This window comes from Anarhichas minor, unplaced genomic scaffold (genome assembly GCF_050575085.1).
Source record: "Anarhichas minor isolate MPS153535 unplaced genomic scaffold, ASM5057508v1 ptg000105l, whole genome shotgun sequence".
NCBI classification, from domain to species: Eukaryota; Metazoa; Chordata; class Actinopteri; order Perciformes; family Anarhichadidae; genus Anarhichas; species Anarhichas minor.
In genome coordinates, this window is record NW_027466551.1 from 353,997 (window position 1) to 366,473 (window position 12,477).

Here is a 12,477-nt window from a genome sequence, read left to right on the forward strand (position 1 = left end):
GTGTGTGTGTGTGTGTGTGTGTGTGTGTGTGTGTGTGTGTGTGTGTGTGTGTGTGTGTGTGTGTGTGTGTGTGTGTGTGTGTGTGTGTGTGTGTGTGTGTGTGTGTGTGTGTGTGTGTGTGTGTGTGTGTGTGTGTGTGTGTGTGAGAGAGATGGTGCTGCAGAACCCCCGACGGAGCGCAAACAGCCTTAGTCGGCGCTCCTCTGAAGAGCGGACGTGTAAAGAGAAGCAGGACCGGAGTCGTCTTTAGCAACGTGTGTTCCTCTCTACGATGTTGCTGCTAACCGTTTGTGACAACTAGCTCATTGCTAACCGTGTCGGCACTCATGGATGTTTATTGAGTTTCTACTTCTCTGGTTTGTGTCCCTGATGTGAATGTGTTGGGTCCATAGAGCGAGTCGTGTTGGAGCTGTTTGGATGTCTGCTACATATAGTGTAAGCATTGTGACTGCAAATAAACCTCATTGATTTTTACCGTCTGTTCAAGTCTCTTTAAAAGGACCCGAGACACTGGAGCAGGTGTTCCTTATCTTCATGTAACAACGAGCCTCCGTGAAGCGGTTTACAGACAAGTACAGATGATTTTATACTTTGTTCTTGTTTCAAACAACCAGCGAATCTCATTAAATCATCTTTCAGCTTGCTTTGTTTTTATAGAAGCTTGTAGTCAGCGTTAGCTGGAAAATATTTTAATTAAATAAAAAAAATAGATTGAATATGGTTTGATTGAACTAACTAGTACTATATACGAGTTAAACACTTGTAGGTTTTTGTGTGTAGAAATACAGATTAAAAATCTGTTTTTTCATTTTAAATCTGGACTAGAAAGAGTTTGCTCTAAAGTCAGTATCGGTGCTGTACTATGACTTTTTTCGACGTGCTATCCTGTGGAGGCTTGAAATCTTCCCCAGAGAGGCCACGGAACACGCTCCACTGTTCTACAGTAGAGTCGCTTACAATCGAAAGTATTTAATCCTACTGAAACTAATACAATTACAAAGTGAAGTACACTATTAACAGAATATATGATAATATGATCCGCGCGGAAAAGCAATCACTCGCGTCTCAGCCTGAAAACAGCTATTTCCATGTTGAGACCAGAGAGAGAAGAGAGCGAATTCCTTTCCAGCACTTCCGCTTACAGTTTGAAATCCCCTCCCCTTTTGTCCATCTTAATTCCTATTGGCTAATTTCGACAGCCTCCTCCTGGCTTCAGGCTGCCGAAAATCCTCGCGCGGGTACAACCTGCAAATATCTGTCTAGAAGTCTCTCCCTATGCTATTCTTTACAGTTTAATACATTCAATGACTGTTTTTTATGGATTAACACTTCTATGATAAACATTGGATTCTATATAAAGATAAGGATTTGCAACTTTTGGCAAAAGCTTCACAAGTTTCACAAGCATAGATCTAAGGTGCTACAAATTCTACTAAGATACACTAACTACAAATTCTAAAACGCATCTACAATTATGAATCTTCTAATTATGTATTCCAAAACACTTCTAACTATGATTTCTTAATTATGAATCATTAAACACTTCTATTATAATTTCTTAAAGCACAGTTCTAAACCCAAATTTCCTACAATCCTGTCACTAATAGGCGGTCCGGGTCCGGACCCGGACGTATAACTGGTGGATAGCGGAGCGCTACAAGCATCAAATAAAACCATATTATATACATTCCATCAATATGACTGAACTGAATCCATGCTGCTATTAGAATCCTTTCAACGTGATTATTATTATGAACAATATTCAGAACAATGCATCAGACTTTATTTGTGGTTTCCACGGTTACAGGCAAACAAATGCAACTTTGTTGTTACAAAATAAACAATAAAACTTTACAGTAAATAGAAAATGAAGAAGAGGAGCGGCTTCAGAATCAAACCAAAATCAAAAATATTTCCAGAGAAGTTAGTAAATGAAAGTAAGAAGCTGCTCCCTCAGGACAAGGACTCTGCAACAGTTCATGTGTGTGTTTCCTGCAGGGCTGGTCCTGGTGGTGGGGAGCAGGGGGGGCGGCTTCATTACTGGGTCACTTTGAGACTAGCTCTTTGAACTATCCGACAAGAACACAACGTTGTTGTAACCTTCTCTGTTTCGGGCGATTTCAACAGCAAAGAACTGAGTCCTGGTGGCTGAAATCAGAAAAACATTTTTTGTTTCATGTTTTAAATAAGAACAAAACATTTTCCACAGTGAGATACAAACTTACCAAATATAGTGTTCTCCTCTGTGTAATCTTTCTCACTGTCCAGACGAAGCAAAGTGCCGTAGTTGAAATCTTCGATAAGTCCTTCAAACTGGTTACAGAACGGACGCCACACCTGCACACAAACACTTCACCACTTAAACACTGAATTACTTCAAAGCTCGGCTTTCAACGCTGAATCAAATACATTTCATGGTTGGTTCTAATAGGCGGACCGCGACCCGGACATATAACTGGTGGATAATTATACATTTTGGCGGAGCGCTTCTATTTTATCCTGCACAGCTTTTCCAGCCTTTACGGTACTCGTTCAGCAGTCCAGCAAACACACCGACCAATTACATGCAGGGTAAATCAGCTCACGTGACGCTACTCTGAAACGTATCGTGAGTCGAGTGACATTTACAAAGACAGGAGAGTGAGCAGTGGGAGAAGCAGGTTAACATGGCGTGTTCTACAAAGAGAGAAGTGGACCACGAGAACAGAGCTTTAACAAAGAATGGACAGACTCCTATTTGTTCATTCTTCCTGCTGGCGCTACTAAACCTCTGTCTCATGTGTTCAGATACCGTCATTATTAAAAGCACCGATGTGAAACGCCACCACGAGACCAAACACACATCTTTAGACCAAACACTCCAGTCTGAGCTGAGGCCAGATGTTGAGATGTGTAGAGATTGTTTATTATAAAGTTCACTGAGACCGTTATGATGTGAAGTGGATTCAACAAGAGGAGAAAAAAAGTTCACTCCAGCCACACTTTCCTTTTTCATTTTCATTCAATTTTCTAAAATCAAGCACAAGCTTTTCAAAGATTATTCTTTGTGTATTTTAATTTTAGATGGAGCCTTTATTTTACTTGAAATGAGAGAAGAACATTTATTTATGTATTTCTATGTATTTATAATCCATCCAGTTAAATGTGAAAACTGAGAATAACAATTGATGTGTACTTTCTATATTTGATTTGACAGTTAACTACACAGAGACGTTACTACTACTAGGCTTCTTGAATATATTTGAATATATATATATATTTGAATATATATATATATATATATATATATTTGAATATATATATATATATATATATATATATATATATATTTGAATATATATATATATATATATATATATATATATATATATTTGAATATATATATATATATATATATATATATATATATTTGAATATATATATATATATATATATTTGAATATATATATATATATATATATATATATATATATATATATATATATATATATATATATTTGAATATATATATATATATATATATATATATATATATTTGAATATATATATATATATATATATATATATATATATTTGAATATATATATATATATATATATATATATATATATATATTTGAATATATATATATATATATATATATATATATATATATATATATATATATATTTGAATATATATATATATATATATATATATATATATATATATATATATATTTGAATATATATATATATATATATATATATATATATATATATATATTTGAATATATATATATATATATATATATATATATATATATATATATTTGAATATATATATATATATATATATATATATATATATATATATATATATATATTTGAATATATATATATATATTTGAATATATATATATATATATATATATATATATATATATATATATATATATATAGTATAGTGTGTAGAAAAATGTCATAGTATATAGTAGTATTGTATGTTAAACATTGGGGGACGTCCTCATAAAAGGTCAGCAGCATTCAGATTTTAGTTTGTTTACTTTCTCTTTGATCCCAGAGTTCCTTATTGAATTTCAGAATATATTTCATGTACTATGTTCTTGTTGCTTTGTGTTGAGACAAAATGAAACACTGTATTACATACATACATTATATATATATAAGTTTGGTGTGGTGCCAACCTCTTTGGCCATGTCAGATTTCAGGTCGTCTGGTTTCAGCAGCTTGATGTCGAGCTCTTTGAAAGTCTCTCTGAAGGACGAGTAGATTTTATCGTCCAGCTTCGTCAGTTTCAGGAACTTTGGATCGACCGATGAAATGAGCTGAAGACAGAAGAACAGTTTTAATTCATATGTTAGTGGTTTACAATAAACAAAGATATATATATTCATATACATACTGTTAGTCCTATTTATTGTGGTCACACTATAACAACTATAACAGAGATTAGTGCTCTCTATTTAATATTTTGTGCTCTCTATTTAATAATTTGTGCTCTCTATTTAATGATTTGTGCTCTATTTAATGATATGTGCTCTCTATTTAATGATTTGTACTCTCTATTTAATGATTTGTGCTCTCTATTCAATAATTTGTGCTCTATTTAATGATTTGTGCTCTATTTAATGATTTGTGCTCTCTATTTAATAATTTGTGCTCTAATGATTTGTGCTCTATTTAATAATTTGTGCTCTATTTAATGATTTGTGCTCTCTATTCAATAATTTGTGCTCTCTATTCAATAATTTGTGCTATATTTAATGATTTGTGCTCTATATTTAATAATTTGTGCTCTCTATTTAATAATTTGTGCTCTATTCAATGATTTGTGCTCTCTATTCAATGATTTGTGCTCTCTATTCAATAATTTGTGATCTATTTAATGATTTGTGCTCTCTAATTAATGATTTGGGCTCTCTATTTAATGATTTGTGCTCTCTATTTAATGATTTGCGCTCTCTATTTAATAATTTGTGCTCTCTATTCAATAATTTGTGCTCTATTTAATAATTTGTGCTCTCTATTCAATAATTTGTGCTCTCTATTTAATGATTTGTGCTCTCCATTTAATAATTTGTGCTCTATTTAATGATTTGTGCTCTATTCAATGATTTGTGCTCTCTAATTAATGATTTGTGCTCTCTATTTAATGATTTGTGCTCTCTAATTAATGATTTGTGCTCTCTATTTAATGATTTGTGCTCTATTTAATGATTTGTGCTCTATTTAATGATTTGTGCTCTCTATTTAATGATTTGTGCTCTATTTAATAATTTGTGCTCTCTATTTAATGATTTGTGCTCTATTTAATGATATGTGCTCTCTATTTAATGATTTGTACTCTCTATTTAATGATTTGTGCTCTCTATTCAATAATTTGTGCTCTATTTAATGATTTGTGCTCTCTATTTAATGATTTGTGCTCTCTATTTAATAATTTGTGCTCTAATGATTTGTGCTCTATTTAATAATTTGTGCTCTATTCAATAATTTGTGCTCTCTATTCAATAATTTGTGCTATATTTAATGATTTGTGCTCTATATTTAATAATTTGTGCTCTCTATTTAATAATTTGTGCTCTATTCAATGATTTGTGCTCTCTATTCAATGATTTGTGCTCTATTTAATGATTTGTGCTCTCTAATTAATGATTTGTGCTCTCTATTTAATGATTTGTGCTCTATTTAATAATTTGGGCTCTCTATTTAATGATTTGTGCTCTCTATTTAATGATTTGTGCTCTCTATTTAATAATTTGCGCTCTCTATTTAATAATTTGTGCTCTCTATTTAATAATTTGTGCTCTCTATTTAATGATTTGTGCTCTCTATTTAATGATTTGTGCTCTCTATTTAATGATTTGTGCTCTCTATTTAATAATTTGTGCTCTCTATTTAATGATTTGTGCTCTCTATTTAATGATTTGTGCTCTATTTAATGATTTGTGCTCTATTCAATGATTTGTGCTCTCTAATTAATGATTTGTGCTCTCTATTTAATGATTTGTGCTCTCTAATTAATGATTTGTGCTCTCTATTTAATGATTTGTGCTTTCTATTTAATGATTTGTGCTCTCTATTTAATAATTTGTGCTCTCTATTTAATGATTTGTGCTCTCTATTTAATAATTTGTGCTCTCTATTTAATGATTTGTGCTTTATTCAATGATTTGTGCTCTCTAATTAATGATTTGTGCTCTCTATTTAATGATTTGTGCTCTATTTAATAATTTGTGCTCTCTATTTAATGATTTGTGCTCTCTATTTAATGATTTGTGCTCTCTATTTAATAATTTGCGCTCTCTATTTAATAATTTGTGTTCTCTATTTAATAATTTGTGCTCTCTATTCAATAATTTGTGCTCTATTTAATAATTTGTGCTCTCTATTTAATAATTTGTGCTCTCTATTTAATAATTTGTGCTCTCTATTTAAAACCTCTTAAGCTCGGAGCCTATTTGTAGGTCTCTGCTCGAAAATGGCATAGCCCTACAAAACTGACCATAGTTCTGTAACTACAAGGTTGATTTTAATAATTTTTGTTGATATAATCAGATCACAACACTTGTGAGATTGTTTAGATAGGTAATATTGTGTATATGTTGCTGGTTAATATAGTAAATGAAGACATTACACAGCTCAAATTGAAAATAATCAGGCTCGCCTGGAAAAAAAGCACTTTCATTGATAAAAGGTTATTGAAATAATGCAGATAGCTCCCTAAAACTTTCCCAAATCATAGCACAACTGATCAGTAGTTATTGAATAAAGGTTAAAGTGGAATAAAGTGAAGAATAAGAGGCTTTAGTAGAGAGCGGTCAAGCGAGGTCATCATTTTCGAATCGTTGCAGCTCTTACATTGTACTTTTATATACTATATAACTATATATTTCACTTTTTTTATCACTCATATTATTCAATACATCCAAATACAGATGTTAGGAATCATTTTGAGATTCATAACATCATCAGAGCCTGTTTTGGCTGTCATCTATAGGATTTTCTCAGTTCATGTGTGTGTATGTGGCTGTATCTCAGCCTATCCTCGGTCGATTTCAGTAAATAAGCCCTCCTTCGACGCGTCAGAGTCTGAGGAAGGCCTCTGTCGAATTTGGTGTTGATTGACAGAAGTTTTAACCAATAAAGTTGCAAGAAGTGCCGCGTGTCCCCGGGCGTAAATTTCCGCTCGCAGGAAGTCTGACCACTCGCCCAAGCTGGCTTGACTGCTCTTATTCTGGAAACAGGTCGGAAGTAAACAGTATGCAGTTGGCAACAATGACTCCAGCTTTGAAACGGAAAATCTGCGACGTTATTGTCCTCATTTTTCATAAAACTTGGCCACATACCTACGATTTTTTTTGGCGGAGGGCAGCACGAAGGTACGTTTGACCACTCACAGCTGTCCAGTGCTCACACGGATCGGAAAACCGAAGTTAGTTACGTGTTTGGCCACGTGTGCTAATGCTATTAAATGCATTGCATGGCTTGGTAGCCGCTAGCATCAGGGTGCAAACATTGATTTGCGGTACTCATAACGGCGATTTCTGGCCAGGATTTCATGCTTTTATGCCACGATTTATATATGCTTATATGAGTAGCCTATAGTTGTGTTTGGAGTGTGTAAGAAGTGACTTATTTGGTCACCCATACGTTGCTGTTTCATCCGGAAAAAAAACTGGGCCCATCCACACTACTGGCTAACAATCAGGCTATTTTCCGCATATGATTTTGAGGGGTTCTGAGCCCGAGAGCCCCCAAATTTGGGGGCGTCGGGCTAAAGAGGTTAATGATTTGTGCTCTCTATTTAATAATTTGTGCTCTATTCAATGATTTGTGCTCTATTCAATGATTTGTGCTCTCTATTTAATAATTTGTGCTCTATTTAATAATTTGTGCTCTATTTAATAATTTGTGCTCTATTCAATGATTTGTGCTCTCTAATTAATGATTTGTGCTCTATTTAATAATGTGTGCTCTATTCAATGATTTGTGCTCTATTTAATGATTTGTGCTCTATTTAATAAGACTAAACTTTGCTTTAGAGAGAAACAAACAAACATTTGTGTTTATAATTTGTAAATTATATTATTGACATATTTGAACATGTTAGTTTGTGTTTGACTGAGGATCCAGAAGTAAAAGGTCTCACGTTGAAGTAAACTTCTGCGTGGTTGTAGGCCTTCATCGCCCACATGACCTCAAGACGTGGCTGAAAGAAGGAACACAAAGGTCAAAAGGTTCGTCAGTTAGTCACGAACATTTTATTCTCCATGTTCTCTAATAAAGGTTCTCCATTAACATTATAGAGGAGAGGAGAGGGGAGAGGAGAGGGGAGAGAGGGGAGGAGAGGAGAGAGGAGGGGAGAGGAGAGGGGAGAGGAGGGGAGAGGGGAGAGGAGGGGAGAGAGGGGAGAGGAGAGGGGGGAGAGAGGGGAGAGGAGAGGAGAGGGGAGGGGAGAGGAGAGGAACCGTGTCGAGTTCAGAAGGTTGACGGATAATTAATCAAAACGTATTTGAATGATTGTTTATTCATCATTTTGGATTTGCTGCTATTAATCACATCACTTTAAGTGTTCAGAGTTTATTCTCTTTATATCTTTTATGATTGAACTTATTTCTGTATGTGAGCTGCTGACTCATCACAATCTTCTGCTGTTGAACAAACAAAACATTTATATTAAATCATAATCACAAACTGTTTATTGACACATTTAAGGAATTTAATTTAGTGATTAGTGAACAAGAATAAAGAGAAAATAAAAAAATATGAACATTTACAATAAAATATGATAAACCAACAATATATAGGTATGTAAAATATGTCTGTCATTGAAGTGTTAAATGCCTAAACTGTACAATAAGAGCAATAATGTGGATTCAACTGTATATATATTAGTGCTGGGTAAGTTAACGCATTAATTAATTAACGCAGACAATTATTTTATCGGCGTTAACTCATTTTTTTTTGTAAAGTGCGTTGCTCACTGGCAGCGGTGGAGGAAGTCTTCAGACTACGTGGATGTAGCGTGTGGGAGTAGAGATAAACTAAAGCAACACAAGCTAACAGATGCTACAGAGGAGTGGAGACAAACTGCAGCTGATTAGTATTCGCGTCGCGTTTGGTGTGAACGCACCTTTAGGATCTCAACGAATGACGTCACGTATGAGCCTCAAGACGCACCGTCACCAGAAGAACACACGAGTTGTGTTAAAGGAGAGGACGACTAAAGCGACGGCGTTACAACGTGCAGCAGCTGCTGCTCTCACTGGAGACTACTGGACATCACTGGGTCACCTTCATCACCTCTGAGTTACAGCATCATAGTGATGAAGAGTAGAGCTGGGTCACCTTCATCACCTCTGAGTTACAGCATCATAGTGATGAAGAGTAGAGCTGGGTCACCTTCATCACCTCTGAGTTACAGCATCATAGTGATGAAGAGTAGAGCTGCATCACATGCTCTGACTGTCATGAAGACACAACACACACATGTAGATGAAAGGTGTGAAACATGTTGTTCCTGTTGCACAGCAGTGGAACGTTTCACACACAGTCACACACTGAGCACAGATAGTGAAGAGATAGAACTGCTGCTGTGTGAAGAGAACACTGCTGCTAACAACAACCTGATGTGTTTAAAGTGTTTACACACAATGTTATTCACCTTTAGTTCATAGAGCAGCACTTTAAAATAAAAGAGAGCAATACACTACTTTATAATTCATTATTCAACTTTGCCATAACAATGAGATTAATCGAGATTAAACATTGTAATTGTTGCCCAGCATCTCTATTATCTCTATTAAATCTTTTTATATGTTTACTTATTATATCTTGTTTATATTATTATACGTATATTAGTAGATTTTGATTCTCTTAGTTGCTGTAAAATGTCTGTCGAGGGATTAATAAAGAATTATACAATTATTGTTGTACTTGATTCCAAACTGTGTACTTTGTGTTCTTAAAGCAGCTTCATGGGAGAATTCATATTTTCATTCACATTATTAACGCTCAACTTTATTTAATTATTGATTTTAAAGAAACTTACGTTTTTGTAAGTTGGTGATAAAAACGTGACGTGGAAAGTAACTACAAGTAATGTACTTAAATACTAATTTGAGGTACTTGTACTTTACTTGAGCATTTTCAATAACTGATACTTTATTTATTTATTATCTTTATATGAATTTATTTACTTTTTATTATTTCTCCGACAGCTTTAACAGATTAAGATTATTAAACACAAAACAAATGAAAACAATTAGTCGATTAATCGATTGACGGAAAAATAATTTGATGATAATTTATATAAATATTTATATATAAATTTGTATATAACAGTTAGAGCATTCAGAACAGAGAACATTTCACGGCGGTCACAAATACACATTAATAGAATAAATATTATGAGGTTTACTTTGTATTATCGATGTAGTACCTGGAACTGTATTAGCATGTGTGTACTTTCTCTACTTTAATACTAGTACATGAGTACTAGTATGAGTATTACTGAAGTAACATTTTAATTGCAAACATCACAGTGTGGTTTTAATACTTCTATTCCTCCACCACTACCAATAAAGGATTAAAGATTGAAAATATAAAAACAAACACTTACGTCATTTCCATATGCGTCTGCTGGGAGAGACAGAGCATGAGCAGCAGCTGAGGCTCCACCCACTCCCTGAGAACCAGAACAGACTGTAACTAACAGGAAGTACAAGCAGCACACTGTAACTAACAGGAAGTACAAACAGCACACTGGAACTAACAGGAAGTACAAGCAGCACACTGGAACTAACAGGAAGTACAAGCAGCACACTGGAACTAACAGGAAGTACAAGCAGCACACTGGAACTAACAGGAAGTACAAGCAGCACACTGGAACTAACAGGAAGTACAAGCAGCACACTGGAACTAACAGGAAGTACAAGCAGCACACTGGAACTAACAGGAAGTACAAGCAGCACACTGGAACTAACAGGAAGTACAAATATCACACTGGAACTAACAGGAAGTACAAATATTACACTGCAACTACAACAGGACTACAAATATTACAGGAACCGTTTCATTTTAATCTCTTTTCTGGTTTTCTAGTTTATCCATCGATGGCTCACATTCAGTGTCACATATAAATATTTATAGTTTAGCTGGAAAAAGAGCGTGAACACAATGTGAACTAATAATAATAAACACATAATAATAAATCATAATAAACAAAATAAACATAATAAACACATAATAATAAATAACAATAAACACATCATAATAAACACATAATAATAAATCATAATATACACAAAAAACATAATAAACACTTAATAATAAATAATAATAAACACTTAATAATAAATAATAATGAACACATAATAATGAATCATAATAAACACAAAATAAACATAATAAACACATAATAATAAATAATAATAAACACTTAATAATAAATCATAATAAACACTTAATAATAAATAATAATAACACTTAATAATAATAAACACTTAATAATAAATAATAATAAACACAATAATAAATCATAATAAACACATAATAAATCATAATAAACACAAAAATAAACATAATTAAACATTTAATAATAAATAATAATGAACACTTAATAATAAATAATAATAAACAATTAATAAAGACATAATAATAAATCATCGGGACTCTGTTACTCATCAGATTTAATAAATAAAACACATAATATGTAATATAATATAATACCACGTGTCAGAGCTGTTTCTACACGTGTTTTCATTCTAAGATAGCTAGCATTAGCACAGTTAGCTCATTATCACAGTTAGCTAGCTCTCGCGCATCGGTAAACCTTTAAACTTTAATCTTACTAATCCCTTAGACTCGGTACGGACTCGTTGGTGAAGCAGCTCGGTAATAATAATTAATAATAATAATAACGTTAGAGAACATTTACCAGAGAGGCCAGCGCTTCTTCAGACGCCATTTTCACTCAGCCAAAGATCGTCTATGAGATAGAAATGCACAACTACGATTGTTTTAGCTGTACGCATGCGCTGTTCGTTCGAGTTCGTCTCCCAAGAGCAATAGCGATGAAATACAAAAGCAGAGATAATATAATAGGAATATTGAATATATTATTGTATCTTTCATGTCATTGTATGGGTCATTGTTCAGTTTATGGATCCCCACGGATCATTTCAGTAACCAAACCATTGTAGGCAGACTATCATCGAATGGAGTGAACCATCGTTTTATTTCTTTACTCTCTGCGTTCAACTTTGACTCCTCGGTGCCGTCACGTGATTTAAAGGGCCAGTGTCACAATTAAAGACGAGTGAGCCGTCACACCAAAAAATATTCAATAAATCGATATTTCTCCAATGTTTATTTCAACAAATGTAACTTTTTAAAATCATGAACCAGAATTTATTTTTACCATTGTCTACTTTTAATTACCTTTTGGACACGAATGAAAGAATATATTTTG

General features: G+C 33.3%; 1 protein-coding gene across 5 annotated transcripts; it reads right to left on the reverse strand.

The window, feature by feature from the left end:
* Positions 1–1,761: 1,761 nt before the first annotated feature.
* Positions 1,762–12,012, reverse strand: pbdc1 (polysaccharide biosynthesis domain containing 1). 5 transcript variants are annotated; one of them, XM_076082849.1, is made up of 7 exons: positions 11,944–11,958; positions 10,627–10,692; positions 9,139–9,470; positions 8,155–8,214; positions 4,154–4,327; positions 2,226–2,337; positions 1,762–2,148 (listed from the first exon to the last, which is right to left on the reverse strand). In XM_076082849.1, the coding sequence occupies exons 4-7, from the start codon at positions 8,197–8,199 to the stop codon at positions 2,057–2,059; spliced, it is 423 nt and encodes a 140-aa protein (XP_075938964.1). In that variant the 5' UTR covers positions 8,200–8,214; positions 9,139–9,470; positions 10,627–10,692; positions 11,944–11,958; the 3' UTR covers positions 1,762–2,056. The 5 variants fall into 5 exon arrangements, with proteins under 5 accessions (XP_075938964.1, XP_075938960.1, XP_075938961.1 ...); XM_076082845.1 differs by lacking the exon at positions 9,139–9,470 and having other exon boundaries at positions 11,944–12,012; XM_076082846.1 differs by lacking the exon at positions 9,139–9,470 and having other exon boundaries at positions 4,187–4,327; positions 11,944–12,011.
* Positions 12,013–12,477: the final 465 nt, after the last annotated feature.

Bases quoted from the DNA above. Each gene is read 5' to 3' on its own strand.
- pbdc1 (XM_076082845.1), bottom strand. From the start codon at position 11,973: ATGGCGTCTGAAGAAGCGCTGGCCTCTCTG. The intron at 8,215-10,626 runs GTAAGTGTTTGT...TCCTTCTTTCAG, and splicing joins CAGACGCATATGGAAATGAC to CCACGTCTTGAGGTCATGTG. The intron at 2,338-4,153 runs GTATGTATGTAA...GTTTGTGTGCAG, and splicing joins CAAACTTATATATATATAAT to GTGTGGCGTCCGTTCTGTAA.